We start from the raw sequence: 27,649 nt of genomic DNA, 5'->3' as shown, positions 1-27,649 counted from the left end.
CTACTAATAAATTACCGTTAAATGCAAATAAAACAGTGTCCGCGATATTTCATTCTCATAAGCATAATGTTATCACGCCCACTTCACTATCCCTTCTGGCAGGTTCACTCCGAATTTCGTCATGAAACGAAATTTTTAGGAGTCGTGTTTGACCGACATCTTCGACATTAATCATATTATCCCCAGGATTTCATATGGTATAAGTCTTCTTGTGGGAACCCGAAAGTTTTTCCAACCGTCAATCTTACTCAATTGATGTTATGCCCTTATACATTCCCACTTATCTTACTGTGCTCTTGTCTGGGGCTTAACTTATAAAACGCACTTTCATGCTCTTCAAGTAATACAAAATCGTGCTATTAGGATCACGCTTGGTTTGCCATTGTTCTTTCATGTCTCATATCATGACATTCATAACCTTAGAGTTCGCGATTATAATTTCTTACAGTGTACTCAACTTGACTTACCGCATCTTAAACCTCAATCTTGCCAAAATTCTTTTTGGTCATCTCTTTTCGAACCACCGCACGAGGGCCGGAGCTGGTGGTAGGTTGAGTTTACCTTTGGTGAAAACGGACTATGGGAGACTGTCATTCTTGTTTCGAGGAGTCTGTGAGTGGAACCAATTATCTCATGACATAATAAGCATCCGCCATTTTTCTTTGTTTAGAAATCAAGTGAGGCATGCATTAACTTGTAATGCAGTTTAATTTGTCTGGCTGATATGTCATTATATCGCCTGAATTCGATTTATTAGTCCTGGTTTTCTTTCATTTTGTTTCGTTTTTTTACCCTGTGGCCTTACCTAACATCTGGATAGTGCTCTATTGATATTTAGGCGCTTTTCACGAAGGAACCTTCTTCTTCTTCTACCAATGAGATAATGGCGGATAATGGAACCTTTAATCGCGGGGATTTACGCGTAACCTACTTCGTCCCCTTTTCCCTGTCCCGTGTTACCACTCCGTTTTCGTGTATAAAAGTGCACTCGAAGCATGTCCGAAGATCGCAAAAAGTATCTCGGAGGTCGAGTAACGATGAGGGTGCCAACGGCTACACGTGGGAGAATATCAACACTGTGGTTATTTTTGGTCAAGAGGAAACGGCTTCTGATTGTTGACTTAACTTAGACATCGGAATTGTGTCTGTTTCTTTCTCACCCATTGTGCTGGCCAAAGAAAAAAGGTGAGCAACAACATGATAAATAATTGGAAGTAGATTTATACGTACTTGATTACACGTACACACGTAATACACGTACGTAGATTTACATGATTGCTGTTAAACGGCCACCACCGGTACTAAGCGCTGTTTCGTTTTGGTCCGCCGTTCTGCTCTGGAAGCACGAACGGCTCTGAAATTTTGCTGCTTCCCCGCAAATATCGCCATTTATAGACACTCGCAGTCGTAACAGCGGACACTCAGACAGGTCATCTTATCACGTGTCTAAAGTTTTGCCCTTAACCTCCCCTTTATTCCTCAGAGGGGCTATATAAAGACCCTTCCCATAACCTTTGCGGGTAGTTTGATGAATCAACACGTTTCTCTCACAAACTGTATATCCACTACACACGAAACGAATATAGTCTGATTTCTTAGCAGTAGACCTCTACCGGAGAAACGTCACCGTGACGTAATGATGACGTTGCTAGAGATATCGAAACCGAAACAGCGCGGGTTGAAAACACCACCGTTTCACAAAGCCGTATTCCTTCACGAAGGTCACGGGTGGCTTCTTTGTATTAGTGGTACACACAAATGAGGTGACGTTTTTTCTTGCACTATAGTATTTCTTGCAAGAAGTATTTTTATCTTTTTATCACTTGTGTTGACCGCACTTGAAAAAAAGTTTCTACACTCCTCGATTGATAGGCAGACTGCTAAGACTGATTCGTTTTCGCGACTGTCAGTGGCAATTTTGTCACTCTCCCGTTATCCGCGCTGCTGATGGAACGTAGAGCTTTCCTTACTCTCCCTCCCCTCTTCCCAGTCTTTCTCCCACGTTAGAGCATCCGCTTCGTCACTTTCATCATTCAAGAGCGCTTATTTCCCGAGGGACCCGGATGAATCCCGATTCGGTCGGAAACGAACACGTCTTCTTCCATCAATGTTCTATAGTATAGTCACTGCCACAGAGAAGCCGCCCACAGTGATGGCAAAATCGAGAAGGAAACATAATAACAGCGTAGTTGGGCACGCTCAGTGTCCGCGTAGCCGCACATTTTCGTCTCTTTGCCCTCAACTGCCCACGACCCAAAAGAGTGTAAAATCAAGTCAGTGTATAATACCCGCTGTTCCCCAACAACGCGCCGTGTTATGGTGACTGCGGTTTGCTCCTGTGCTATAGGCGTGAATGCATTGTTCTGCGGAACATCATCTTTGTAAAGCACTCGTAAGGGTTGTGATATTTTGATGTATGTTGTACCCTATTTACTGTGAAATTTGGAATGCAGGTTGTATCGATACATGTAACCGGGTTTTACATTTCTTCGGAATAACTTTGGGAAAAATGTCACCACACATTCACGAAGACACCCTATTTTTTATTTTTATTTTTATTTTGGTACGTACTTGAGTAGCTAGCATTGTGTGAGCTTACAGTTATAACTTAATGGACTACACATCCTCAGGGATCAGTATTCCCACAGCGTGTTTATTTATTTATTTATTTTTTCATGGGCTCTCCCGTTTGCACGAAATTCACGTGCTTTTAGCTGAACATAGAACTCAAAAACACTGAAGGCGTCCATAAATTTATTACGGTATACAAGCTTTCGTGCAGGAGGCTGCACTTCCTCAGGTGTTGCGTGTTCTTCAAACTACATTCTTGACTGCCCTTCGGCGTCTTTCTGCTTTTAGCTGCAATTCTCACACATTAAACCACGTGCACTTGGGTGGGATCCCCCAGCCAAATCCAGGAAACATTTTATGACGTCATCATACATAATTGTTGTTGTTAGCTGCAAAGCCAGGATGAAAATAGGTTGGATGCAAAATGGCGTCACTACAGGCAGTGATCAGAGCGGCTACGAACACGTTAACGTTAACACACAGAATCGCAGTGCTCCAACTCTTACCCCCGTAACGTCACGAGTTGGCGTTAGCTGACCTCATTCGTCAACGGCCATTACCATATCCGATTCACTTAGGCACGTTGAGGCTTCATTGCGTTTGCTCCCGCATGTCACGCTAGCCTCGGCTCGTTACTTTTCATCACGCGCCGTGGATGTCATACTTTACTTGTCTCCTATCCTACATACGGTTGCAGGGTGGTGTCATTGCAACGACAGGCAGGGTGTTTATGCGTGTGGATGTCACGTGCTATCGCAGATGCACCTAGAGAAGCAGGTAAACCATTATTTTTTTTTTTAAATATTCGGTTTGAAGAATAGTATAGTTTCATGGTAGCTGCAGCTGTTACAGCGACTATTTTCGGTTTCTTTTCTCTCTCACTCTCTCTTTACGTGTAACATCACGGTACCATTAGAATTTCATTCTCACTCTTATTTTTCGAAGTGTTTAGACGAACTTGACAGTCGTGACGTTCTGTATGGGAAGCTGTTAAGCGTACGTCCTGGAACACAAGTGCTACCGAATAGGCCAAACATCTTATATATATATATATATATATATATATATCTTGAAAAGTTGGAGTTGGATCGGACGGCTACGTAATGATAGTTGAAATAAATGGGAGACAGAAGACGAAAGTAGGGGAAGTAACAAAAAAAGAGGTTTATTAAAACTTAAAAATCATAAAAGTTAGGGAGGATGTCTACGTTACGGCGGAACCTCCGCCTTCTTCGGGACAAAAGAGCTAAATGGGCTCTTACACACATTTAGCTCTACACATTTAGCTCTTTTGTCCCGAAGAAGGCGGAGCTTCCGCCGTAACGTAGACATCCTCCCTAACTTTTATGATTTTTAAGTTTTAATAAACCTCTTTTTTTGTTACTTCCCCTACTTTCGTCTTCTGTCTCCCATTTATTTCAACTATATATATATATATATATATATATATATATATAATTTTTTTTTTACCATTGACATTACCGCGTTAAAATATCACATAACAAAAACTAAAAGCGGATATTTTCTAATTTTCTGAATGGCCGCTGTTTATTCATTCGTTTTCATTTCGTTTACGTAGGTTTCAATCCTAGGTATACTCAAGAAACCAGGTCATTGATACCCTATACTAAATCAATGCTGAACAACTTCAATCCGACCGAGCAGTGCGAACCTCGTATTGGTCTTGTCAGTACACTCTTAAGAAAAAAGTGTAAAGAGTAAATGGACTGTAACTATGACTTTTACACTCTTTCTATACTCTTTTCTGCCCATCTTTACTCTGACCACCCCCCTTACTCTTCCGATACTCTTGTACCCTGCTTTACCTTGCTATGACTACTATGACGTTTACCACGCTGAATCCGCAGGTTGTCGTCCGATGACCGCCTGTACTCTAAAATCGTGGCTTGTGAGTGATCGCCAAAGTATGCGCCTGTTAGTGAGCCATCCTTTGTCAGTCCAAGTCTCAACGTCTGTACGCCCGTCTATATAACCCCTCTCCGGGACGACGTCAACGTTATAGGGACACTCTTCACCAGTAAACAGAAGGCAGTAACGAAGTAACGCAAATGAACAACACTAACATAATTTTGCCCAACATCCACGCGGAGTAAGTTTTACTCCCTTCCAGGGTTAAGTTACACGCCTGGGCGACAGTGCAACACGCTTTCGAAAAAAGGAGTGAAGATTACGCTAAAACAGACATCAGTGATGTCAGTGACAAAGATTTTACACTGCATAAGAGTTGAGTGTGCCCTATTTTTTCTTAGAGTGTACCAGTCTATAATGGCGAGAGCAAGAATAATTCGAGTACAGTCGTGAATATTCCGGGAGAGATAAAAGTGTTCTGGAATTGAGTTTCTTCCAATAAAAGCATATCTGCTTGAATACCGTAATTGGTGTCAGACAAAGGAAATATCAGCATAATCAAACGATTAAGGTTGAGTACGAAATAGCTGACGTCCAGCCGTCAGTGGTACGGCACAGGGCAAATCTTTATGGCAGAACACGGTGGCGCCCTCATTCTCTCCCCCTCCCTCCCTACCTTCCTCTCTCTCTCCCTCTCTCCGGGCAGCACACTGGCGACGGACAGAAGCGGGCATGTCCATCTATTCAAGGAGGGGGGACCAGTTGACATATCTGGACAGGATATCAAGATTTGACTACTTTGCGCCAAATTGATTACTTTAATTTCTGCCTGTCGTGACGCCGATATTTGACCAATGTCGACTTGAATTATTTCTGGCTACTTTTGTGGATACTTCATCGCGCTACATTTGCGACTCCTGTGCACCTAAATCGGGATAGTTGTCATCGTATATACCACATAATGCCGAAGTACGTACAGTGCGTTCATTTCTCTTTCCCTTGATGAGCGGCATTCTCTCAGTCGGTATGAGGTACTTCGGACTGTTTCCTTTCTGTGCTGTTTTCTTTAGCACAGGTGGTTGCAATTACTCCACCGATCCACCCTTGTGGTGTCGCTCATTAATCATAGGTTTCTTGCGAGGTATAGGCGCGAATTATAGAATTAGCATATCCTTTCGCTGTGTGTTCTTTCACTTTGGTTGTGCAGTGGCCTTTACGGAAGGCATGCAGAACTCGACGCAGAGTTTTAACTACTAATTCCTCACAGTGTATGGCTCCAGAGTCTTGATCAATTTTTTCTGCATTCGTGGTGCAATTACTTCAGAGGAGCTCAGCTCATTCGATATAATACGAGGCCAGCACACCACTGTCTACAGAATGGGCTACACACAATGGAAATTGGCGACATTTGGCTGCTTTCTCAAGGCGCATTGGCGACCCTTCACGATTATTACATGGCAACCCTGTTCTTGGAGGCTCTGACGAATACCGTAATGGGACGAGAGTACTTCAAATGAGAAACTACATATGACACCACTCCTCGTTGCGTAAACTTTTGTCCAGCACGCAGGGAAAGCGCACACGAAGCCTTATATCGGCTGCAGAACTTAGAAGAAGCCCACCAGACTAATCCAATCTCATAAGGAGCTTCTCCGTCTGTGGAGATAACTTGGACCTCCTGAATGGATCCTCTCATCTGCAATACACCAACCCAATACACCATATACAATACATCATATACAATACATCATATACCATAGCTCCAATACACCATAACCCAGTTAAACTTAACTTATCACCTACATTCATTGTGACTGGGCACGCTGATTGACATTTTTCGTTAAAGAAAAGGTTCTAGTATGGTGTCTGTGTGGAAATTTATATTTCATGCCTCGTATTCGCGTTCCAACATACGTATAATGAGCGCTAATAGAATGGTGCGAAGTTCGCCACTTCTCCTGGAACCCATACTGCTACTGCTACACCTTTCTCCGCTTACATTCTCATAACAGGTGATGGTGGAGGTGGTGACGATGGAACGCTTGCCGTATAGTCGGCAACGCTGAGGCGGACAACGCCACGACTATCGCAAGGGTGATCGTGCGTCCTGGGCCGACTTCACAGTGAACATTTGCCGACATTTTGTACCTAAGCGTCTGAGGAAAACCCAGGAAAAACACCCAGCCAGTACAGCCGGCGCCCGGATTTGAACCCGGGTCACCTCCGAGTCTCTGCGTAGAATGTCGAGACTGGGAGGTGGTGGTGGTGGTGGTTGTGGTGGCGAGAGGGCTTGCAGTTGTCGGCCTCACGCGAGACTGGGAGGACTTCACCGTACAACACACTCCTAGCCAATCATCATCGCGAACAATATCGTTCTCTCCCCTGGTTTGCCGAAAACGAGAGTTGTACGGCTTTTTGTGACGCTTACGTAGTTGCGTTAATTGTCATAAAACGGTGTAATCCCTGTGCTTTTCATATAACAGGAGTGATAACGGTATCGTTCTGAGCAGTGGTTTGCCTTCAGCGAGCTATGCGGTGAAGTTCTATTTTACGGCAAGCGGCCTCGGTGGTGGTGGTGGTGGTGATAGGGCTTGCCGTTGTCGGCCTCACGTATGTGGGCAACGTCACGACTCACGCCCTGGGGGAATGTGTGTCCTGGGCCGACTTCTAAGGGAACTGTGCCGCAAGCGGCCTCACCACCCCCGTTAGCACCGCCACCACCATACACCATCTGTGTGGATGACGTGAATGTGGAAAACGACGATGTGGCCTTGTTCGGTTCGCCGTTCCAATGGACGAGGAGGAAGAAGAAGAATGTTCACCGTTCGCCATTATTATTATCATTATATTATCATATCTGCATACCATTATCAGTTCTCGTCTCGTTCTCACGGACTAAAGACGTTGCTTCGCCACCATTTCACGTCGTGACATTTTGTGACCCGGACAATGAACACTTCGGTCCGGTTCTACCATCGCTATTCGAAATTTCGCACCAGCTTCGATTACAAGCTGCCGAGCATCAAACCCTGGAAGTCCTCAAGGGGAGTCCTCACCCTGGAGTGGAAATGGGCATCACCCCCTTGAGATGAAAATTCTGAAAATATCTATCTGTTCCTCCAGTACAATGCTGTCCTACACCCGCGCAACGCCCAGACAGTCATCCGCGAGAATCGTTCTCCTGCGACAAACGTTCGAGTTCGTCTTCCCCGTACCTGTTTCAGTACTGTCGCTGTCCTGGCCTTTGCTCGACTCGACTTGCTGTCCGACTCCTGCCTCGACATGTTTCAAACCCGCTCATCCACACCCCTCGATCTCGGCACATTTTTGGACGGTTTCCTGCACTTGGCAAGTCAACAGGCAAGTCAACAGCCATATTGTGAAGCATATCCACCAGCACACAGGCGACTTCACTGGATTACGAACGTCGGATTCATGGACCAGAGCCGCCCCGTAACATTACGCCTTTCTCCTGCCGACCGCAGCATCAGGGCCTCACGACCGCATCATGGCCTCGCCTACCTATTCCGGTACGTCGCCGCAGCCGACGCAAGGGCGCTATATCTTCAACCGGCGTCACGGTACTCATCACTGCTATAGCACAGCCTCACCCTTCCTGGGACAGTACGAGCTCTTGCTCCCATTCCGGTTGCGGCAGCCCAGGCATCGACGTCGACAGCACCCTCCGGTACTTCGCCGTAGATCTCTAGTAAAGTCTCTCACGTGCCAGCAGTCTTCTTCCGCTACATTCCTGCGCTACGACGCTATGACGTGTCGCCAACGAATGCCATGCTGTATACGCCTTCGGTGGCGCATCTCGTCCTGCGTCATCCTCGCTCGACTTTTGCGACCATGACGCCGTTGTCCCCACTATTATCGCCGCTCCGCGTCTGAGGGATGGAGTGATGTGGCAGCCCGTAGACAACGACAGTCACCCAGCTACGGAGACGCGCTACCAGCAGCAGCAGCTCCAGTTCTTTTGGCAACGACATCGAGTAAAGCGCGGCTTGAGAAGCTCCCCAGCACGTCTCGCCCTCCGAAAGTCCATCATCGCCGATAAGGACTCGTATATAGGGGAATACCATCTCCTCTACAAATGTAACATCTAAGATAAACGACACGTCCACAAACTTCTTATGAAACGTCGATTTTCAAGCCGTCTAAGTAACTTGCACGGATAAATATCACGCGTTCACTGTTGGAGTGGCACGGTTCCTTTTATTTTGCTGAACGAGCGAATTACACTCGATCATGCCAGGCTATCCCGTGACAGATGGATGTTGGAAACCGCATTTAAGACCACGCCAGCCATCGAGGAAAACTGCTCCCTCTGAAGAAGAGAATCAAATTTAGATTCGTTTTTTCTCCCTTACCATCTCTTCTTTTGTTTTCCATCCAGAACTATGAAAATAGAAGCGGTACGAAGTGACCGGCCTGAAATGGACAGCAACGCAATGAGAGTGAATTCTCCCAAATGCTACACGGTAATACACTCCATCGATCCAACCAACTTAGTGGGATTGCCAAAGTGTCGACTTTAAATCTCTCAGAGAAGCACCCACCACTTGATGAAGGCCACGGGGGAAAGCTTCCATATCAGTCGCTTCCCTCTTGCGCGAGGGAGACGATAAACAAAGACAAAGAAGACCTTATTGCTTTGGGCTTCTTCGCTGTTTCATGTTTCTTAGAGATTTCAACGAGCTGTATCCTGTATCCCATTTTTACACTCACGCACTCCCTTTTCTTTTGTGTTCTACGGTTATTAACAATTCACTCTCAACACGGTGGTGGTGGTAACAGCTTGCCGCACAACACACACTGCGCCGCATAACATTCTCCTATAGGCAACCACCATCAGGACCGACATCGTTCTCCCATTGAAAACGAGAAGCGTACCCCTTTTTTGTGTGACGCTTATGCAGTCATATTAATTGTCACACAATATTTTTAAAACAGAACTTCACCACCTAGCACGCTCCTAGCCAACCATAGTCCCGAACGACATGGTTCTCCTCCCTGATTTGTTGAAAACGGGAGACATGCCTTTTTGTGACACTCGTGTGGTTATAGTAATTGTCACAAAAAGACGTGCACTCTAAACGCAGTACTGATTATGGTTTCTGGGTTCGATGAGAGAGGGCGTACGGCTTTCTGTCTCTTTTGGGGCTAAGATGCAGCTATACAAAACGAATCGAACAGTATAAGAGAAAGAAAACAAGGTGCACGCTTTTCGTTGTTGACTACATAGAGAGGTCATAGACGTCAGACTATTAGTGGCGCCCTGAAACCGCGTAGCACTCCCTTGTGTCGTACGTCCTCTATACGTAATAAAAAGTAACGACTGAAAACTGCTTGAAAACGTTCCAAGGAAATCGAATATTCAACGGAAGATTTCGTTCCCTCTTTTATGCGGACCTGCCTCGAACGTTTTTCTGGAGTGCCCCCCGCGAAAACGATCGTCCGAGCCCCAATCCGGAAAAGGGGTATATGCGATTATGTCTGCGATCATTCGACGAGAATCAAGAAGACAGAGAGATGAGGACGTCGGGGTTCTCGGGGGAAGAGTAAAAACACTAGAAGAAAGACTGGAGGATTGCCGTGCCCGATGTTGCCGTGGCATGTCAGCGCTAGAAACCTTATTATTTATTTTATTTTTTTCCGGTTGAGAAAGATCCTGTTTGCACTAAACAGATAAAACGGCATAAATGTGGGCAGGCCTGCGGAGAATGTCTGTGTGTATTACTTACGTTTTGCGTCAGGCCTGCTGCTGGGTCTTGTGTTGTCCTCATCGTCCTGTGTGTTCCTGAGCTCAAAGAAACGTTACCTCTTTCTGCTGTCCATTGTCTGGCTCAAATCTGTCATCTGCTGCTTCACATGCAATGATGTACAGTTTACAAACAGAACTTTACCGCATTGCACGCTGTGCGCTAACCATTCCTACACTGTTAAAACAGAACTTCACCACATAGCACACCCCCAGCCAACCATAATTCCGAATGATATCATCCTGTGCATTGATTTGTTGAAAATGGGAGGAGGCGCCTATCTGGGACAGATTATCTTGTCCCAGACAGCCCCCCCCCCCCCCCCCCCCTGTTTTCGTTGATGCAACTTGAGGCAACTCAAGGTCGAACTCAACTGCTCACGCGCGCTGCACCTGTGTAGTGCTATTTTGTGTCCGAAGTAACTTGGAAGTAACTCGTTCTTTTTTTAAGTAACTCTGTAACTGCAAATTACATTTCAAGATGAAGAACTTCGTTATTAGCTTAGTTACATTTTTAATGCGGTAACTTAACTCGTTACGAGTTACCGCGTGAAAAATGTAACTAAGCTAATAACGAAGTTCTTATTGCGTTCGAATTTTTTGCGAACGAATAAGCGTTCTTTTTGACGGGTAACTTCTCGATCTATGGACTGCTTGTTTGTTGCGATCGCTCCAATCGCTCCTACATAGCAGGACGGCACTTATTCCACTGCAGCTGCATAATGCTTTACTGGTCTGCTAAGCGAAGAAATAATTTAGTTTGATCGAGGGTCACGCCAGCTCTGTCGTGTTGGGGCGCTCATATTGTGACGCGTGCTTACTTCGAAGTTGAAACAAAGGACATGTCCTCACTGATAGAATACACTATAATAGAAAAAGAGAAAGGGACAGGTTGAAGCTGCCACGAATTTTGGCGTGAATGGTTGCTTCAATTCAGTCACTAAAAAGCAATCTATTTTGTTTTTCAAGCGCTGTCTGTTATTACTAGGAATAACTGGGGTTAATAAAAGGCAATTATGGAATGAGATCAAGCAAAAGGCTGGCAAACTGGAACATGTCTCGCTTAGGCACTTTCAGGCATTTATAGATCCGAGCCCTGCTAATGATATTCAAACCACATGAAGCAGTAACCCTTAGAAGATAAACGCCAGAACTAGAGTCACTAAATAAGCTAGCCAGAACGGAATTGTGCTTTTTCCTGATACAGTTGCATCCGCATTCCTTTATCAAACCTTATATTTCGCAGTTTGAGACATGCGATACTCCACACTCAGTATCTATATCTCTTACGCATAATCGATCGTCACCATTATCGTCACTATCACAGTTTACGTAACAAGGCAGACTACGAGTCCTTGGCTCTCTTGTTGATGACGGACCCCATTGTCCTGCGATCGTGAGGAATTCCGAACTTGCATGCTCGGCTCTGTTCTTCGTCCGAACGTTGCTGAATTCCAGGAACATTTTGTTTTTATGTCAACCCTTCAAGGAGTGCCGAAGAACACACAATTCATTCTCAAACATCTGAAGGATTCTTCAGTGCAGCTGTTAAGGAATGTACGAGCTCCAAAGCGTTGCTACGTGCGTGTGATACCCTTTTGTCAAAGCAATACGTCCAAAGCGAAGACGATATTCTGAATATCCTCAGTATAAGAGCTTTTCCGTAAAGAATAACCAGACCAGGCTCAACGGAATACTCCCTTTGCGTGCTCTGACGCATGAGGAAACGCATTATAGGGGGGTCAACTATAACAATTGATCTAGCTGAAAGTTCAGTACAGGGACTTCTTGTGTATTGCCTTTCCAAGAAATTCAAAAAGAATATATAAAAAGAGACTGTAAGCCGCTCGACTTAAAGCTCTCTTTTAGAAAAAGTGTCCTCTCGCACGTAAAAAACTACATACATATAAATCTATACAACTATAAATCCATAAAATATCGATGATGCCTCTGAGCATATCCTTCGCTTTTGGTTTTCTCACACGTGCAACTTACTTCATTTTTTTTTTCGTCCTAGTGCTTTGTGCGATCCTTAATCCGAGGGCTTTGCTTTGAATACCCCGGAAAAGATATTTGATTACAGCATCGATCTCGTTGACTTACTGCGGGGATTGGATCTCGAAAATTTTTTAGCTTTGGGACTTTTAGAGCAGAGGTGAAAATTTTGAAAACAATCAATAATATGAATTATTTTGCCGGAAAAAAGATGCATCCGAACAGTGCCGAGTACAGCAATTCACGGCGGGAACCGCAAGTGGGGAAATTCGTGACAGCGGATGTTTTGTCTACCTCGTTTAGCTCTGATGTAATTCCTACCAGTGTTCGCAAGTGTGCGGGCAAGGGCGCAGGTCTCACGTTCGCACGTTCACAAGTGTAGATGGGTGCCGTTGGCTTGAATGCGAGCACAGAAATGCAGTCGCTTCAGGCGCATTTCGGTTGACGTTCTGTATGTACCCCAACAACACAAGGCAGTCCTATGAATATCTGAGGTATGTCCGAAACCGGATATGTGGATATCCTGTGGATAATGCGTTTTGTCCGTAACATGTACGCTCACAGGTCCAGGTGAGAGAAGCTAGTAGTCCGCAGGGACGTCCAACGGACATAACAGAGAAAATGAACGGACTACGGAGGGATGTTTTATGGATATAGTTATTCTATAGTTATTTTAAGCGTTTATGTAAACGGCTATTTATGTCGTTTTTTTTTAAAAATATTATTGTACCTTAAGTGCCCGCAAGGCCATTACATAGAACTTGGAAATAAATTTGGAATTTGGAAGTGTAGGGGAAGGGAACCAAAATTATCGTTGTATCATTTTAGAAATATATTTAGCATGGCGTATAATTAGCAGTCACAGGGGCACAAAGATATGGTATCAGTCCCGATTTCTTCTGTTGCCTTGCGTGACTGAACTTACTTGACAGGTGGCATTCTAATACATCTAATATTTTCTCAAGAATTTTCAAATCTATAGATACTTTCGTGAAAGCCCATTGTGAGACAATAATGCCAGAGCTCTAACTGAATGTTGCTAGGACCGATAAGTAATTAAAGTTCTTGTAATTGCTTGACAAATCTTGCTTGCGGCCGACCATGGCTGTGTGCGGCAAGCACGAACTATATAGAGCGTGCTATATTTGGCATTCCCTGGGATATCCATGCTGGACGTTATACGGATGATACGTTCAACCGCCCTGCATATCTGAGGGATAACCGTCGGACGTACGAATTCGATCACGGACGTTAGGACATTATCCGTACATCCAGAGGATGCTTCGATGATGTTGGGGTACCAACGGTAGCAGGCTGACATGAGGGCGCGCTGGTGTTGCTCCTAGAATTACAGTACATGACATTTGGTTCCTCTAAGAGGAAATATCCTGGCGGTTTGTGGCGGCAAGCCAATGTAACACCAAGACGCAGTTCGCCATGCTACAGGCCCAACTGCAACATGTTGGAAATTGTATGACGTGTGGTTGGCTGCAGCTCCTGTTGGTTGGTGAGCTTCTTCTGATATCCTCAGAGTCGTAAAGCAGCGAGCTCCCAGCACCCGCTACATTTCGTTTTCTTTTTTAAAAAGAAGAAAATCGATACAGAAATGTAATACGGCATCGAAAATAAGGCGCTGCGCGCTCCGAATAGTGTAAAAAGAAAAAAACAGACACATGCACAACGTTCGCGTTGCATAAAATGCAATGGACTATATATGCTTTTCTTCTGCGTTCCTTCAGTTATTCTACAAAGACAAAAAGAAAAACGGTAAGAGAAGAATAATGAGTTTTCTGAGATGCTGAGATCCCGACCGTCTTGTACGCCAAGTATACTTCAGATAATGAGGGAATCGGATAATTCTAAAGGGAATCTAAATTAATTTAGCGTCTCTTTTCTCTCATCTATTTGCTACATGATAGTCTTACGTTTATATTGGCATCGCGCAACCAGTCTTGCAAGACGCATTGTACTTGCCCCACACTTACATAAATTGAGTAAAGTAGGATATTTTTTTTTGTAATATGATAAAGGATTTTAACGTGATACCTCTTGCGTAATATTATTCCCCGGGTATAATGAGAAAAGTTTATTTTGGCTTCATTATAAATGAATTTCTGGGTCATCTCACAAATAAAAAGCAACGGCAGCGAAATTATATAGGCGAAGCAGGGGGACTGGCTTATCTATAGTGCATGTTGCTCAATAGAATAAAATAAAGTTGTTGTTACAGTAGATTAGAATTAGAAGCGAAATTGGATACGGATACGGTTTGTGCGTAATAGGATACTTGAAATACAGCGCACCGTTACACAAGATCGTTGGCGATACGTGGCCACTGACATGAATCCAGCGGACCCTGCTAACTAGAGGAATATATACACAAGACAATTACTTGCGTCGCAGTTGTGTTGGAACGGATCGTCATGGCTACAAGCTCCCTCAAACAAGTGGCCCACGTTGAACAGTCCTGTTGATACCAAGGAGCTCGAGGTAGATCACACCGTGTTGCAGACCGTGACATCCAGTTCAAATCCATTCCTGTTCCTTACTGGCAATAAACATCACCCCTCGCTCTGTGCTGTCCTGTCTTCCACTCTTCAAAAAAAAAAAAAAGGAGTAATTTCACTCCTTTTGGGGACTAAATGCAATGCCACAAAAAAATAGTCCCTTTCGGGAGTAAATGCACGGGAGTAAATTCATGTCACAGGGTGGAGACTGCATTTCACGCTCTGTTCTAAACAGTACATAATTCTTGTGTATCGCATGCATGATGTGCATGCTTGTGCATGCATGGAATTGAACCTCTGTATGCAATAGGGGGATAGGTCGATAAATCCCAAACCGAGAAAAGGGGCCTGATCTGATTGGCTGTCCCATTGACACACATGCATTTCCTGTTTTTCACCATGCTGTAGCGGGCCAAGAAATCACAATGAGGTCCTAAATTTTCATTGGCAGGTGCATACTAACTGTTTCTTACTCTATGTGTGGGTGGAAAATTGCTAAGTCGGCTGAGCTCCTTATGCCATCAAATTGATCAAGAGCACATATTTACGTAGACTGTTGCATTCGGAAGACCATTTACGAAGTTCAGTGACAATTTGCAGTCCTGGGGAGTAAATGTCGGGGTTAGGGGAATAAAATCGGGAGTAATTGCGGTCTAGGGGACTAGAAGCTGCAAAATTTCTCCCATTTTCACTCCTTTATTTCTTTCTTAGAGTGCACAATTTGGTGCCATGACCAGGATGAGGATTGTATTCGACGCGTCGTCTCATGAACTTTGGACGAAGTCTGTAAATGACAACTTGGATCCTTGGCGTGTTGTTGTTGTTCCATCCTCTTTCGCAACATTTTACGTTCAGAACTTTTTCGGGAGTTTTCGTCATTCGAGACTATAGAGGAATGTTTTATGTCTTTAGAAAATTACGGCACTAGGAATGATACATAATGACTTTGATACATAATAACTGAACTTTGAGAGCTGTCGTGACACGGGGCCTCTGGATAAGCTTTCCACCGCATAAATTAACGGGCTAATTTTCTTGGCGCCATGCTGTAACTATTATATGTGATGTGCAACCAACCACTAAGCTAAAGTAGGCGGGATGACCTTCTGGAGCAATGAATAGTGACCTTAAAGATGCACATGCAGCTTGACACACTTCATAGGACGCTTTATTGACCAGACGCAGCTCAAGAAATATTCTCTTTTTCGGCGACCTTCCGAGAAATTATGTAACCAACAAAATGCAAATCGTCCAAAAAAAGTCCGAGGATAGCTTTTGGTCTGCGGCCAAAACCCTGATAGAGTGAAAACGTTCACGGAGCATGCACGACTGGATTTAGTAGCAACATAAAGGGGGTAGTGGGATTTGCGTCTCTTCATTCTTTTTTTGTGTGGAGTTACTCATTATTTTGTTCCTAAGAAGACGAAAATAACGATATGCGTGGTGTCTCCGCATGTTTTCGGAATGCTTTCTATAGTGTAAATATCTGTATGTCGAACGACAGCCCCTACATGCCACAGGACCACGCATTAGAGTGCCTTTGATATCTATATACGTACCCGAGGTCAAATCCAGGTTACCGTCGCCCTGCCCCAAATAGCACTGCTTACATTCTTGAACAGAGTAGGGCCTCATTGTGCTCGTCAATGCACTTTTCACCAAATTACCGAGAGTAACGGTGTAGCGTGTCGTTTGCGGCCATGACACATTCCGCTCGTCGTCACGGAAATAAAGTTTCTTCTCACAGAGGCGCGAGGTCTCTATTATTCTTACGAAAAAGATGAGCAGTAACTTGTCCCCCTTTTGTTGACTTTTTCCTCTGAAAATACAGACGTCACTAACCGCCAATTTTTCGTACATAAGCTAGACGCCAATATATTAACAGAGCAGAGGGAGGCAAGTGAGCTGACGTGTAGACGAGAACAGAATTTTGTTGAGTCTGAGGACACGACGAGGGACAACGAACAAATGTGAGTCTCCTTGTCAACATATTTGTCCGTTGTCCTTCGTCCTGCCCTCAGATTGCTGCCTCCTTGTTTGCTTTTTATGAAAAGCCTTTGGGATTTCTGCGAAAGACCTTTGAGATTATTTCCTCTCGTGCAACGACACGCGCCATTATCCTCAATCCTATATTGCATCCCCAAGTTGATAGTACACTGCCTTTGATGACTTGATGACAGTCTGAAACTGCACTGCACGCTCCTTCAGACAAGTCAACTGCAGCTTTTTGGCTGGAGGGGGGGGGGGGCGATATGTTTAATAGAGTAAAAGAAAAAGGAACAAAAGGAAAAAAAAAATAAAAGAGGCTGGAGTTAAACGTTTTGCAAATCTGCAGGTATACCTTTTCACTGCGCGAACGCCACAGATACAAGCTCTCCAGTTATTTGTCATTTCGCCGTTTGCATAAATAATTTTGTGCTCCTTCCATTCATCACGAGTCCATTAGTTGTACAGAAATCCGGTTTCCTTGCGATTGTTTAAGGTGCACCGACAACGCCGCTCGCTTGCTACGCGCACAAAAGCGTACAGAATAAACTAGAGAACGGGTTATAAATGGAAGGGCATTTCGAGAAAACACCGCTAGACTTCAGATTTATACCATGTTTTCGAGTAGCGTTTCTCTGTAAACATCATCCTACATCATTCTTCGAATCGTCAACTGTGAACGATATGTAGAAATAAACCAAGTTCACTTCCCAGGGTGACGATGTTTCTCATTTTTCCACAAAGGAGCAGAGCCCTGGCGCCCCCTTCACGGAGAATCCATCCTTTTTTGATGAAAAATGAGCAAATGGCGTCGGTTATAAATATCCTGTCTTCCCTGAACTGATGATACGGAGGCGTGTGGTTGACGATGAGGTTGGACCGCTCAGAAGCAACAGACGAGCTTCCGCCTGTCGAGCCTCTAGCGGTTCATTTCGACGAACATTTGTCAACATTGAGTCTTAGCACACGTAGCAGTATTCGTTTTTAGTACTGCGTACGAAATCGCTTTATGTATTGCATTACACATAGCGCGTGCACAGTGTGAATACGTTATTTATTTGGGTGCTGTATAACTAGAACACCACGCCGAGACTGGGAGGTGACACGGGTTCGAATCCTGTCACCGGATGTGCTGTCTGAGGTTTTCCCTTGGTTTTCCGAAGACTTTCCAGACGAATGTCGGCACAGTTCCCCTGAAGTCGGCCCAGGACGCACACTAACCCCCGTGCCCCCCACTCCTTCTTGCTGTCCTCTCTTCCATCTGTCCACGTCGGCTCATAGCCACAGTTGCTTCGCGGCGCTGACACGGAATTAAAAATATAACTAGAACTGTGTAATGGGGATTAGTAGTAGTGCAGACGCAAGGAAAAAGCGGATGGCTGCCGCGGATACGCGTATAGCGCGTGCGCAGTGTGAACGCGTCATTTCTTGCGTACGGAAAGCGACTGTGTGCGTTGCAACTTAAACGCTCAAATACTGTCCCATTTCGCATCTGACCGATCTCCATGCATATTACTGCATGTTATTCAGGTGTGGACGTCCACCCTGAACAACTTTCTAATATTGTGCATGAATGTACAACGCTCATTACCGATGTAGACAACCCTACGCATGTATAATTAGGTTTCGTTGATGACGAACATCTGCGAAAGAAACAAGACTCACGTAAAAAAAATGCGACTGTTTCTGTACGTGGGAAACGCACAAGTGCTTCCCTTTTTTCAAGAGTGCTGCAGATCTGCGTTCATGGCTATCTTTTCGGCGCTACGCGGAAATAAGAACGCGTGGTCTCATTTCAGACTATAGCGGCCTCTCTGCTGTGCCGTAACGTCATTTGATAATGTAATCTAATCATAATCACGTACTTCCTGGAATGGGAAATGGAAGTAGTCCCCCTCTATTGTAGAGGACGATAGGACGATGCCACTCTATGCAATCATCAACATCATCATAGTCATCATTAGCTTGGGCAGCAGAAGACCGTACTACTCTGTGCCACACTCACTGCATGCGGATGCTCAGTATAGTGTGCTTCGAATGCAAAAATAATACACACGAGACGAAATGTTCGCAGTATATCAGCATAGGCTCCCGCATTGAATCATTAGTTTTGAACGGTTGTTTGGTGGTGGTGGTGGTGGTGGTGGTGGGGGGGGGGGGGGGGATATGTTTAATGCAAAGTAAAAAAAAAGAGAAGGGAAAGGTTAGCCACGATGTGGGCTTGCTATTCCCTAAAGCTTTCAAGCAAACAAAAGAAGATACAAACAGCTGGGATACAGAAGATTATGAAAAAATACAGAAGAAACAGCTCCTTCACTAATCGTTGCGCATGGGCCGTATCAGAGAATGCCCAGGAGTTTAGATTCCCGAAGGAATCGTGTCAGCGCAGACGTGACTTCAGCGTGCTGGGTAGAGCCAAGTAGCACCGCGAGGGGGGGGGGGGGGGGGAAGCTCTCGGTAGCCTAGATGAGCAAGGCGGCGCCGGAGACTCGATCGGTGACCTTCGTACCGCTGGCACGCAATGAGGATGTGTGGCACATCGGCTTCTACGTTGCACGTTGGGCAAAGAGGTGATGGGTGCTGATTCATCTTAAATAGGAGGAGAGGAGTTCGTTCCACATTCAGCCGCAGCCGATGAAGCAACGATTCCTCGATGCGCGGGATGCGGCCAGGCACAGCATATGTCATTAAAGGGTCAATGGATTTAAGGAAGGCATTGATTCGTATAGCTTCTTGCTGAAAGAGCTGTGTGCGGTTGGCAGTGAAGCGGCGGATTTTCAGCTGGCACAAGGGGAAAGACAGTTGGTTGCTCAGTGTCGTGGGCTTGCCGAGCAAGAGCGTCAGCACGATCATTGCCTGAAATTCCGACATGGCTCGGAATCCATTGGAACACCACTTCGTGTCCCAGCAATACAAGTTCGGAGTGCAGGGCGATGATCGTCGTGTAGGTGTCACTGATGACTGCGGCAGAGTAAGAGGCCAGCGCCTCCAGAGCCACTTTACTGTCAGTGAGGATCGACCAGGCCCTGGGCGCACACGAGGAGACATGTCTCAAAGCGGCCAGTAGTGCGAATGCCTCGGCCTCAGCAGATGACATAAGAGGGAGCTTGAAGCCGTGCTCAGCTCCATCCTCTGGCATTGTTTGGCAAATAATGGTAACAATGTTGTATTTGATTTGATTAGTTTTGGTTATATATATATGATATGATTGGTTCTGGTTTTGATTAGCCTTTAACTACGTCAGTCGTGACGTTGCCCACATCTGGGAGGCCGACAACGGCGAGCCCTTTCACCATCAACACCATCACCACCATCACCACCACCTCTACACACAGCAGTGTTGTAGAAAATTCCGCAATAAAGAGCGTTCTCATCGCAATCGGTGTTTTGTACAATTTGCACTATAATGGGCGCAAATATTCTGCCGCTCTGAAGGAGACTTCTCCCAATAAGAAACGTACCTTGTACCTGTCCCATATTAGAATCTTGTGTCTTTCTGTTATAAAGTTGTTACACCTACATCGTCAGGGCCTTGCCACAGGAAATGGAAGCCGGGAATGAATGATAGCCCCCCATTCGCCAGTCAAGGAAAAGACACGACAGACCGTTGAAAGGACTCCGTGAAAAGGGACACACACTGAGAGATGGATTATATCCTTTGAAAGCGCCTTCATAAGCGCTGTAGATGTTATACGTTTTTCGTTGTTTTTTTTTTCGTTTTTTGAGCGGCTCACTGAGCGTTATGACTGATGACTAGCTGCTTACGTGGAGCTAGGGAATTGATTTGATGTAAACCATTAGAGGGATATTAGAATAATCCGCGGAGCAGTCGCAAACTATTGCTCGTTATATAGGCTGGAACCTTGCTGACGTTCAGAAAACATTGGAAGCAACTGATGGACTGAATGGGTTGCCTCTTCTACTTTTTATAACCGCGAAGGGAACACGTTCGGCGTGCCCTCGTAAATATCCTGTAATAACCATATCACCAGTCCGCTCGTCTTTTCAGGTTATGTTCACATATGATGGATGACAGTGCCATCGATTTGTTGTGTTATACTTTATTGCATACAGAAAGCTAGTTATACTGCTTGGAAATGCTTGCTGTAACAGTGAAATAAAAAAAAAAGGAAAGAAAAGAGAGAGAGAGAGAACTCGTGTACCATATTTTGGAAATATTAGAGCACGCTACACTAAAGTTCAAAGTTCAAGAAAGCAGAAGCAGCAGCAGTAGTAGTTAATTATTGCTCTAAAGAAAAGATAATACGACTCTCCGACAAATAATGGCTCGGCTATTATAAATGGCGATATAAATGGCGAAATAAATGGCGATTTAGATGTGGTCACAATTTAGGAATCATTTTTCAAATTTTTCTGCAATTAATTAACCGCAGTTACACAAGCAATTACCGCAATAACTAATTCAGTCTGGAGGATGTTCCGCGAACATCTCTTCAGCTGTCTAATACATGCAACTCACGCTTCTGAGATTGTCGCATAGAACCAGGTGCTCCGTGCCCTTCGGTTTACCACAAGCACTACTCCGGGAACATCTACTCGGAATTGGACGGGGAGTGCTGTCTATTCGAGAAAAGCATTGTATTCCATCTGCGTGAATATACACTTGACCCTTAACTATACTACTACCAGTCTTGTACAGTGCCTTCTAAATAATGTAGGACCAGCTCCCGTGGCATAGTGGTTAAGGTGATCGCTTTCCACGCCGAGACTGGGAGGTGACACGGGTTCGAATCCTGTCACCGGCTGTGCTGTCTGAGGTTTTCCCTGGGTTTTCCGAAGACTTTCCAGACGAATGTCGGCACAGTTCCCCTTGAAGTCGGCCCAGGACGCACACTAACCCCCCTGTCCCCCACTCCTTCCTGCTGTCCTCTCTCCATCTGTCCACGTCTGTACGCCGCTCATAGCCACAGTTGCTTCGCGGCACTAACACGATATTAAATAAATAAATAATGTAGGCACTGTGCTACTCGCTTGAGCGGGCTTATTCTGAACGCTATACCAGCGGGATATGCCAAGTCGTCGTCATTTATCTGCACCATAAGAGTTATGAACACTTATACCCCCTGCAGTTCAGCCAACAACAAAGAAAGAAAAAGTACACTAATGATGCACAGTAGCAACAACAAATGCGCATCTTTCCAGATAAATATATGCATAGTAGGCTGGAACCATTTCCCGGAATATCCTTGATGCACTCCTCTGCAAGACACACTGTCTCGTGGGCTGCTGTTAGACATGATGAAGCGCACACCGGGGAATTGGTCATGCTCCGCATGCTCCGTTTGTTTGTTTCGCATAACCCTTATTTATTTTTCTTCCGCAACGTCTCGTTCAAAAGGTGCCCTGTGTAGTTCAAGATGTATTACGCTCCCTTCAGGTCACTCACGGCGCTCCTCCTGGGAGATTTCCAAAAAGAATGGACGTAACGTACGGTGAGACTGCGCCACGGGGCTGAGCATATCTATATACAGGGTGTCCCAGAAAACGTGTCATTGAATTATAATAAAAAAAACTACACCACGTAGAGTCATGCGGTCAATGGCATTTGTTCTTACTGGGTTTTTGCCACCTCCTCATGTGAATGTCGTGTAACGCAAGTTTAATTATGTAAATTTTTGCGAGCTTAAGTCGGAAATTTGCCTAGTAAAGGTCACTTTTTTACCCCACCAATGTGAAGAGCGTGTCTAATTTAGTCAAAGTAATGATAATTGACAGGGATATTCAGGAGCTATCCCAATCGAAAAAAATAGCCGAACATCATGCTCTACGGAGGTCGAACAGAATAGCGCACGATGAATTTTTCAGCGCAATCTTTGTCAGTCCGACGAAAGGAGGTTGGAAACCCAGCCCTCCCCGGCATCCCAGAAAGAGATAAAACAGGCACAGCTTATCACGTCCGACTTTCGCAAGGATAATGCTTTCCCTCTCCCAATTTTAGGAACTGTTAGCTTTTCTACTATCACTCTGTGGGCTGGCTTCGGAACCTCCTTTCGTCGCACTGAGAGCGATTGCGCTCAAAAAGTTATCGCGCGCTATGGTCCGTTGCTCCGAAAAGCATGATATTCGGCTATTTTTTCCGATGGGATAGCTCGTGAATATCACTGTGAATTATCATGAATTTGAGTGAATTCGGCACGCTCTTCATATTGGTGGGGTAAAAAAGTGACCTTTACTTGGCAAATTTCCGAGTTCAGTTCGCAAATATTTACATAATGAAACTTGGAGTACATGACATTCACATTAGGAGGTGGCAAAAACCTAATAAGAACAAATGTTGTTGACCGCATGATTCTAGCTGGCGTAGTTTTTTTATTATAATTCAATGACATGTTTTCTGGGACACCCTGTATAAGTGAAGCTCTGTCATCTCTTCGGTAAAATCTGAATGTTGTGTTAGGGAAGGAGGGTTGTGCTGAACACCGTTCGGCCCGTCATCTAGTGGTCACTGTGCATTGCGCCTTTTTTAATCTCCAATACCCGCGTATTCAACTCAGCTCTGCATGATAGTAACATAAAAAATACTAAATAAAGCAATAGATACTCTCTTCTCCTCACCTCTGTCACGCATACACATGCGCAAACACGACGGCAAAATGAACTGAACGTTAGATAAATAGGTTCGCAACAAGCGAAATGTGTTCCCTATAGAAAGGAAATAGGTGTCCTTTTGTTAGTTCGTCAAAGACCATGCTTGCAGTGACGTGTGCTGCCCATCATGCAAATCTGTTACTTCGCGTAGATTTTTTCCCGTACATTCTTAGGCGAGAACGCGTTCACTTTTATAGTATGTTGGTAGGCACCTGTCTCTGGGAACAACCAATGATTCAATAGATAAACAGGTCTGCATCACAGACAAGGTGTATACGAACCCCGTCTTAAAACTGGAGGTGTACATGCATGACGTCAAAAAAAGAAAAAAGGAAAATAAACTTTTCCGCTTGCGTTTGAGTTGAATTTTATTTTATTTTATTTACAATACTGTTGATTCACATCGCGGATCATTACAGGAGATATCTATATAGCTGGAGATAGCTGGATAACAGGTATTCAATACTTGCAAAAATCTAGGCATATGCTCAACAGTGACAACATCCTCCGGAATGCTGTTCCAGTCATGTATGGTTCTTGGACTGAACGAAAATTTTAGAATGTCACTGCGACAAACATATTTCTTCAGTGCGAGACCATGCTTATCTCTTGATAATCTTTTATCTTTTCTTCTAGCTTCTACTTTTGCGGCGACTTTCCGCACATGTAACTCAAAAATGAAATGTGCCTATACAAACCAGTATAATTCCACAACTGAAATTCAATAAAATTATAAAATTTTCACATTATTTACAACGCTACGAAGCAGCACAATATGTCACTATATAACATATTGCGGGGGAGGGGGGGTATTGGTGCTCACTAGGAAACCAAGGACCACGTTGTATTGATAGCGCAATATAGTATGATAGCTACTTCATTGCCGTTTCCCCGGCACTTGTGCGAACACCTTGTGAAATTTCTGCTGGTTGTGGAAATGCCGTTGTAGGACATCCTTCTGGGCTGTCTTCTGCAGAACCTGTAAAAGACGGAATTTACGATGGTGAACATTACGGACGTATGGACATAACAGAGACGAGGTGGCATAACGGGAAGGCAGCAACAAGAAGACTCGATTAAAATCTGGAAGCATGTGAATGACGCTCAGCTGTTGGGAAGCCTCGCAGTAGGCGTGTATGGGTAATATGTCCTTAGCTATTTAAGTTTTAAAAGGTGCAAGATGTGAAAGAGACGCACCAATGCTTGCTAACAAGGAACTAATTTTTATTTTCTTCTTTGAACCAAGTGTTTTGGAAATCAATTAATTTTTGAAAGTGATATGGTGTTCCTTCCACTCCAATCACCCAATTAAGGGATGCACTACATGAATATGAGCTACTAGAGCAAAATTAAAATTGGTAAGGTTCTTCCTGTGGAGGTTTTATTTCACTAAACAGACATGGGTACAAAGGGGAATGACGTCAGAGACGGCTGTAGAAAAAAATGACACCGAACCTTTCCAAAAATTTAATATGTACAGGCTTTCGGGTGGTATACCTTTTTGTACCCGATGAAGCGTGGTCCACCACGAGGAAGCTTGTACGTATTAAATCTTTAGAAAGCTTCAATATCATTTTTTGAGCGTTCCACTGAACATCGAAAAGAGAAAATGAAACAGACACAAGTTTCTTGTTCCAGAAGAAAGCATCATTTCAGTCTCGTAGTACGCCAAACCCACGACGACCCACCCCAGAAGATAAGTTGTGCGTTGAGTGTTGCTTGGTCGAACATTGTCTAACGCCACAGTTAATGCACTGCGCATGTCGTGTTGAACGGACACCATCCAATAACAAGTATTCCAAGGTGCCTGATATGGCATTACATCGTATTTGTAGGAGAGGGGACAGAGCCCAGAGGCATACCAATGTTGCTAGAGACCGTGCCGAAGGGGTTACCAGAAGTTATCTGGACAGATTATACATTGGTTATATCTGTATTGATTATGTGGGAGGGAACCCGTGCTAACGACCACGAAAGCAGCATCGTGAATAGAAGACATGCCGGATAAAGGCGATGCCTGGCTCACCATGCATCGGATGTCACTTGACCTCATGCCCTATACTACTCACTTGGTCGTTCTTCGTTGAAGATAGTCCTGGTGACATTGGCTTGAAACGTCAGCATCTTGTCCCACGCTTGCATCGCTTTGGGAGTCCTTTTGCGGTCCAGTTTTTCGTACAAGACATCGCGAATAACAATGTACATATTCTGAAACTGCACCAGCTCTACGCCGCGCTTGTGAATGTGATTATGGGCGTTCTTTCGCACCAGGGCCACGAGCAGGTCAGTGTCTTCGAGCACGTCCACAGTAGCACAGAGTTGGTACGCGACAGCTATAGCATGGGATGTCAGGAATGTGCCCTTGAAAATCTTCTCGAATGATGCCTCCTCCTCGGGAAGCGAAAATGTTTTGATGTAATCTGGGTGTCTCTTGAAGAAAGTGTAGAATATGGCGAGGCTGTTCCCGGGCAAGTCTCTGCAGAAGTAGGCCCAAGTGTCACGAATGACTGCGATTTCTCGACGAGTTAATCCTGTTCGTTCATCCGGTATATCTTTCGATGCTCCTCCGAGGTTTCCCATTACAAGTGTGTCCTCTCGGCAGTGTGAGTGGAAAAGTGAAAACAGGCTTTGTAATTCTTCCTAAGAGGACGTTAAGGACGTCGTGCAGGTCAGAATGCTGCTGCCACCTCTTCTTCTTCTTCCTCGCCTCAGTTTCTAGCTTTGTACTGTTTCCCGTACACTGTAGTCATGATCGTCATCTTCGTCAGTCTCTGTGTTCGTCCTGCATCACAAAAGCCTCAACGACTCCTGTAAACAGAAGAAGAGCCAGTAAAGAATGCTGCATAAAATACTGTGAATGGATTATTTCGATGTGAGCAGGTTGAACGTATAGTCGGTCTCACGTTTGCTGTTCCTGCTGGCCGTCTGAAGTATTGAACGAGGGGTCTTGAATGACGCGGCTGCATAATAAATGTGTCTGCTGTATAGATGAATGTGGAGCTCGACAGTGCAGGTAGAGTTCGAAGGCCAGGATCTGCATCCGGTTATGACTGAAGTTAAGGTGTGCATATAGCCGCACGCGTAACTGAATTAAAAAAACGCAAGGTGGTGTATCGCCATTACAATTCCATATTAGCGTAGTATAGGTACGCTTTGATTCACGTACGCGGATTGCACATACGATATTTAAACGTTAGCGGGCTCACTTAGATGCAGGCTCATATTCTTTCATGATCACGTTCTTTTCAACTCTCTCTCTCTCTCTCTCTCTTTCACGCTTTTCTCACTGCAAATAATAAATGCAATCACAGCCCCAAAAGACATCGTCAGCTTCATTAACTATACTCCACTTCGCATCTTCCCAGCTGCCGTGGCATAGTGCTTAGGGTGGCCGCTTTCCACGCCAAGACTGGGAGGTGACCCGGGTTCGAATCCCCGCACCGGCTGTGCTGTCTCCGGGTTTTCCCTGGGTTTTCCTGCAGACTTTCCAGACGAATGTCGGCACGGTTCTCACTGAAGTCGGCCCTGGACTCATACTAACCCCCCATGTCCCCCACTCCTTCCTGCTGTGCTCTCTCCATCTGTCCACGTATGTACACTGCTCATAGCCACAGTTGTTTCGCGGCGCTAACACGGAAAGAGAAGTTACGCGAGAAGTTACACGAGGAAGTTACACGAGAAGTTACGCGTCAAAAAGAACTCGTTTCGAGTTAAGTTACCGTGTGAAAAATGTAACCAAGTTAATAATGAAGTCATTCAGCCTGAAATGTAACTCGCAGTTACGGAGTCACTAAAAAAAGAACGAGTTACTTCCAAGTTACTTCGGACACAAAATAGCACTACACATGTGCAGCGCGCGTAAGCAGTTGAGTTCGACATTGAATTGCCTGCGGAGGAGTGCAACAGGCTTAGACCGTTTTCGTTTCGTCCGTCCAACTTTTCGTTTCGTTTCGTCCAACAATTCGAACGCTCTGCAACTTACTCCCTGTGGGAGCACAATGGCTCAGCTTCATTTCAATGGCAGCGATTCTTACTTCCTGAATGGAATACTGTCATTGATTGAATATCACGTTTTATGTCATAAAATGCAATGAAAGAACCGGAGAGAAAGCAAGAAAATATGTGGACGTGAGTGAAAAGCGAATTAAAAGTAACTTGGAACTTAGCGTAAGTTACTTTGGCAAATTTACCGGAAAAAGAAACGAGTTCCTCTGAAAGTTACCACGGGAAAGTAACCACGGCGGAAAAGTACCGAGTTAAGTTACAAGTTACCAAAAAAAAGGAACTTCGTTACAGTAACGAGATACGTACTTGTAACGAATTACCTCGAGCTCTGCTTTTCCTTAAC

The 27,649-nt window shown here is 44.8% G+C and overlaps 2 protein-coding genes across 2 annotated transcripts in view; one reads left to right on the top strand and one right to left on the bottom strand.

Annotated features, from left to right (window-relative positions):
* LOC135401141 (potassium voltage-gated channel subfamily KQT member 4-like) overlaps nucleotides 1-27,649 on the top strand; it is a 430,735-nt gene that overhangs the window by 134,582 nt on the left and 268,504 nt on the right. The gene's annotated exons all lie outside the window — the stretch shown is intronic.
* On the bottom strand, nucleotides 23,744-25,982 carry LOC135399898 (globin-like). Its single transcript, XM_064631633.1, has 2 exons — nucleotides 25,371-25,982; nucleotides 23,744-24,280 (listed from the first exon to the last, which is right to left on the bottom strand). Exons 1-2 carry the CDS (start codon nucleotides 25,879-25,881, stop codon nucleotides 24,174-24,176), a joined length of 618 nt encoding a protein of 205 aa, XP_064487703.1. The 5' UTR covers nucleotides 25,882-25,982; the 3' UTR covers nucleotides 23,744-24,173.

The sequence above is a fragment of the Ornithodoros turicata genome, chromosome 7 (genome assembly GCF_037126465.1).
Source record: "Ornithodoros turicata isolate Travis chromosome 7, ASM3712646v1, whole genome shotgun sequence".
In the NCBI taxonomy this organism is placed as follows: domain Eukaryota; kingdom Metazoa; phylum Arthropoda; class Arachnida; order Ixodida; family Argasidae; genus Ornithodoros; species Ornithodoros turicata.
Note: the sequence above shows the minus strand (reverse complement) of the source record. Positions and strands in the feature narration are given on the sequence as shown.

Excerpts from the sequence above, each read along its gene's own strand:
- LOC135399898 (XM_064631633.1), bottom strand. The coding sequence starts at position 25,881 with ATGGGAAACCTCGGAGGAGCATCGAAAGATATACCGGATGAACGAACA. Across the intron at positions 24,281-25,370 it reads CTTCAACGAAGAACGACCAA|GTTCTGCAGAAGACAGCCCA; the intron begins GTGAGTAGTATA and ends CGTCTTTTACAG.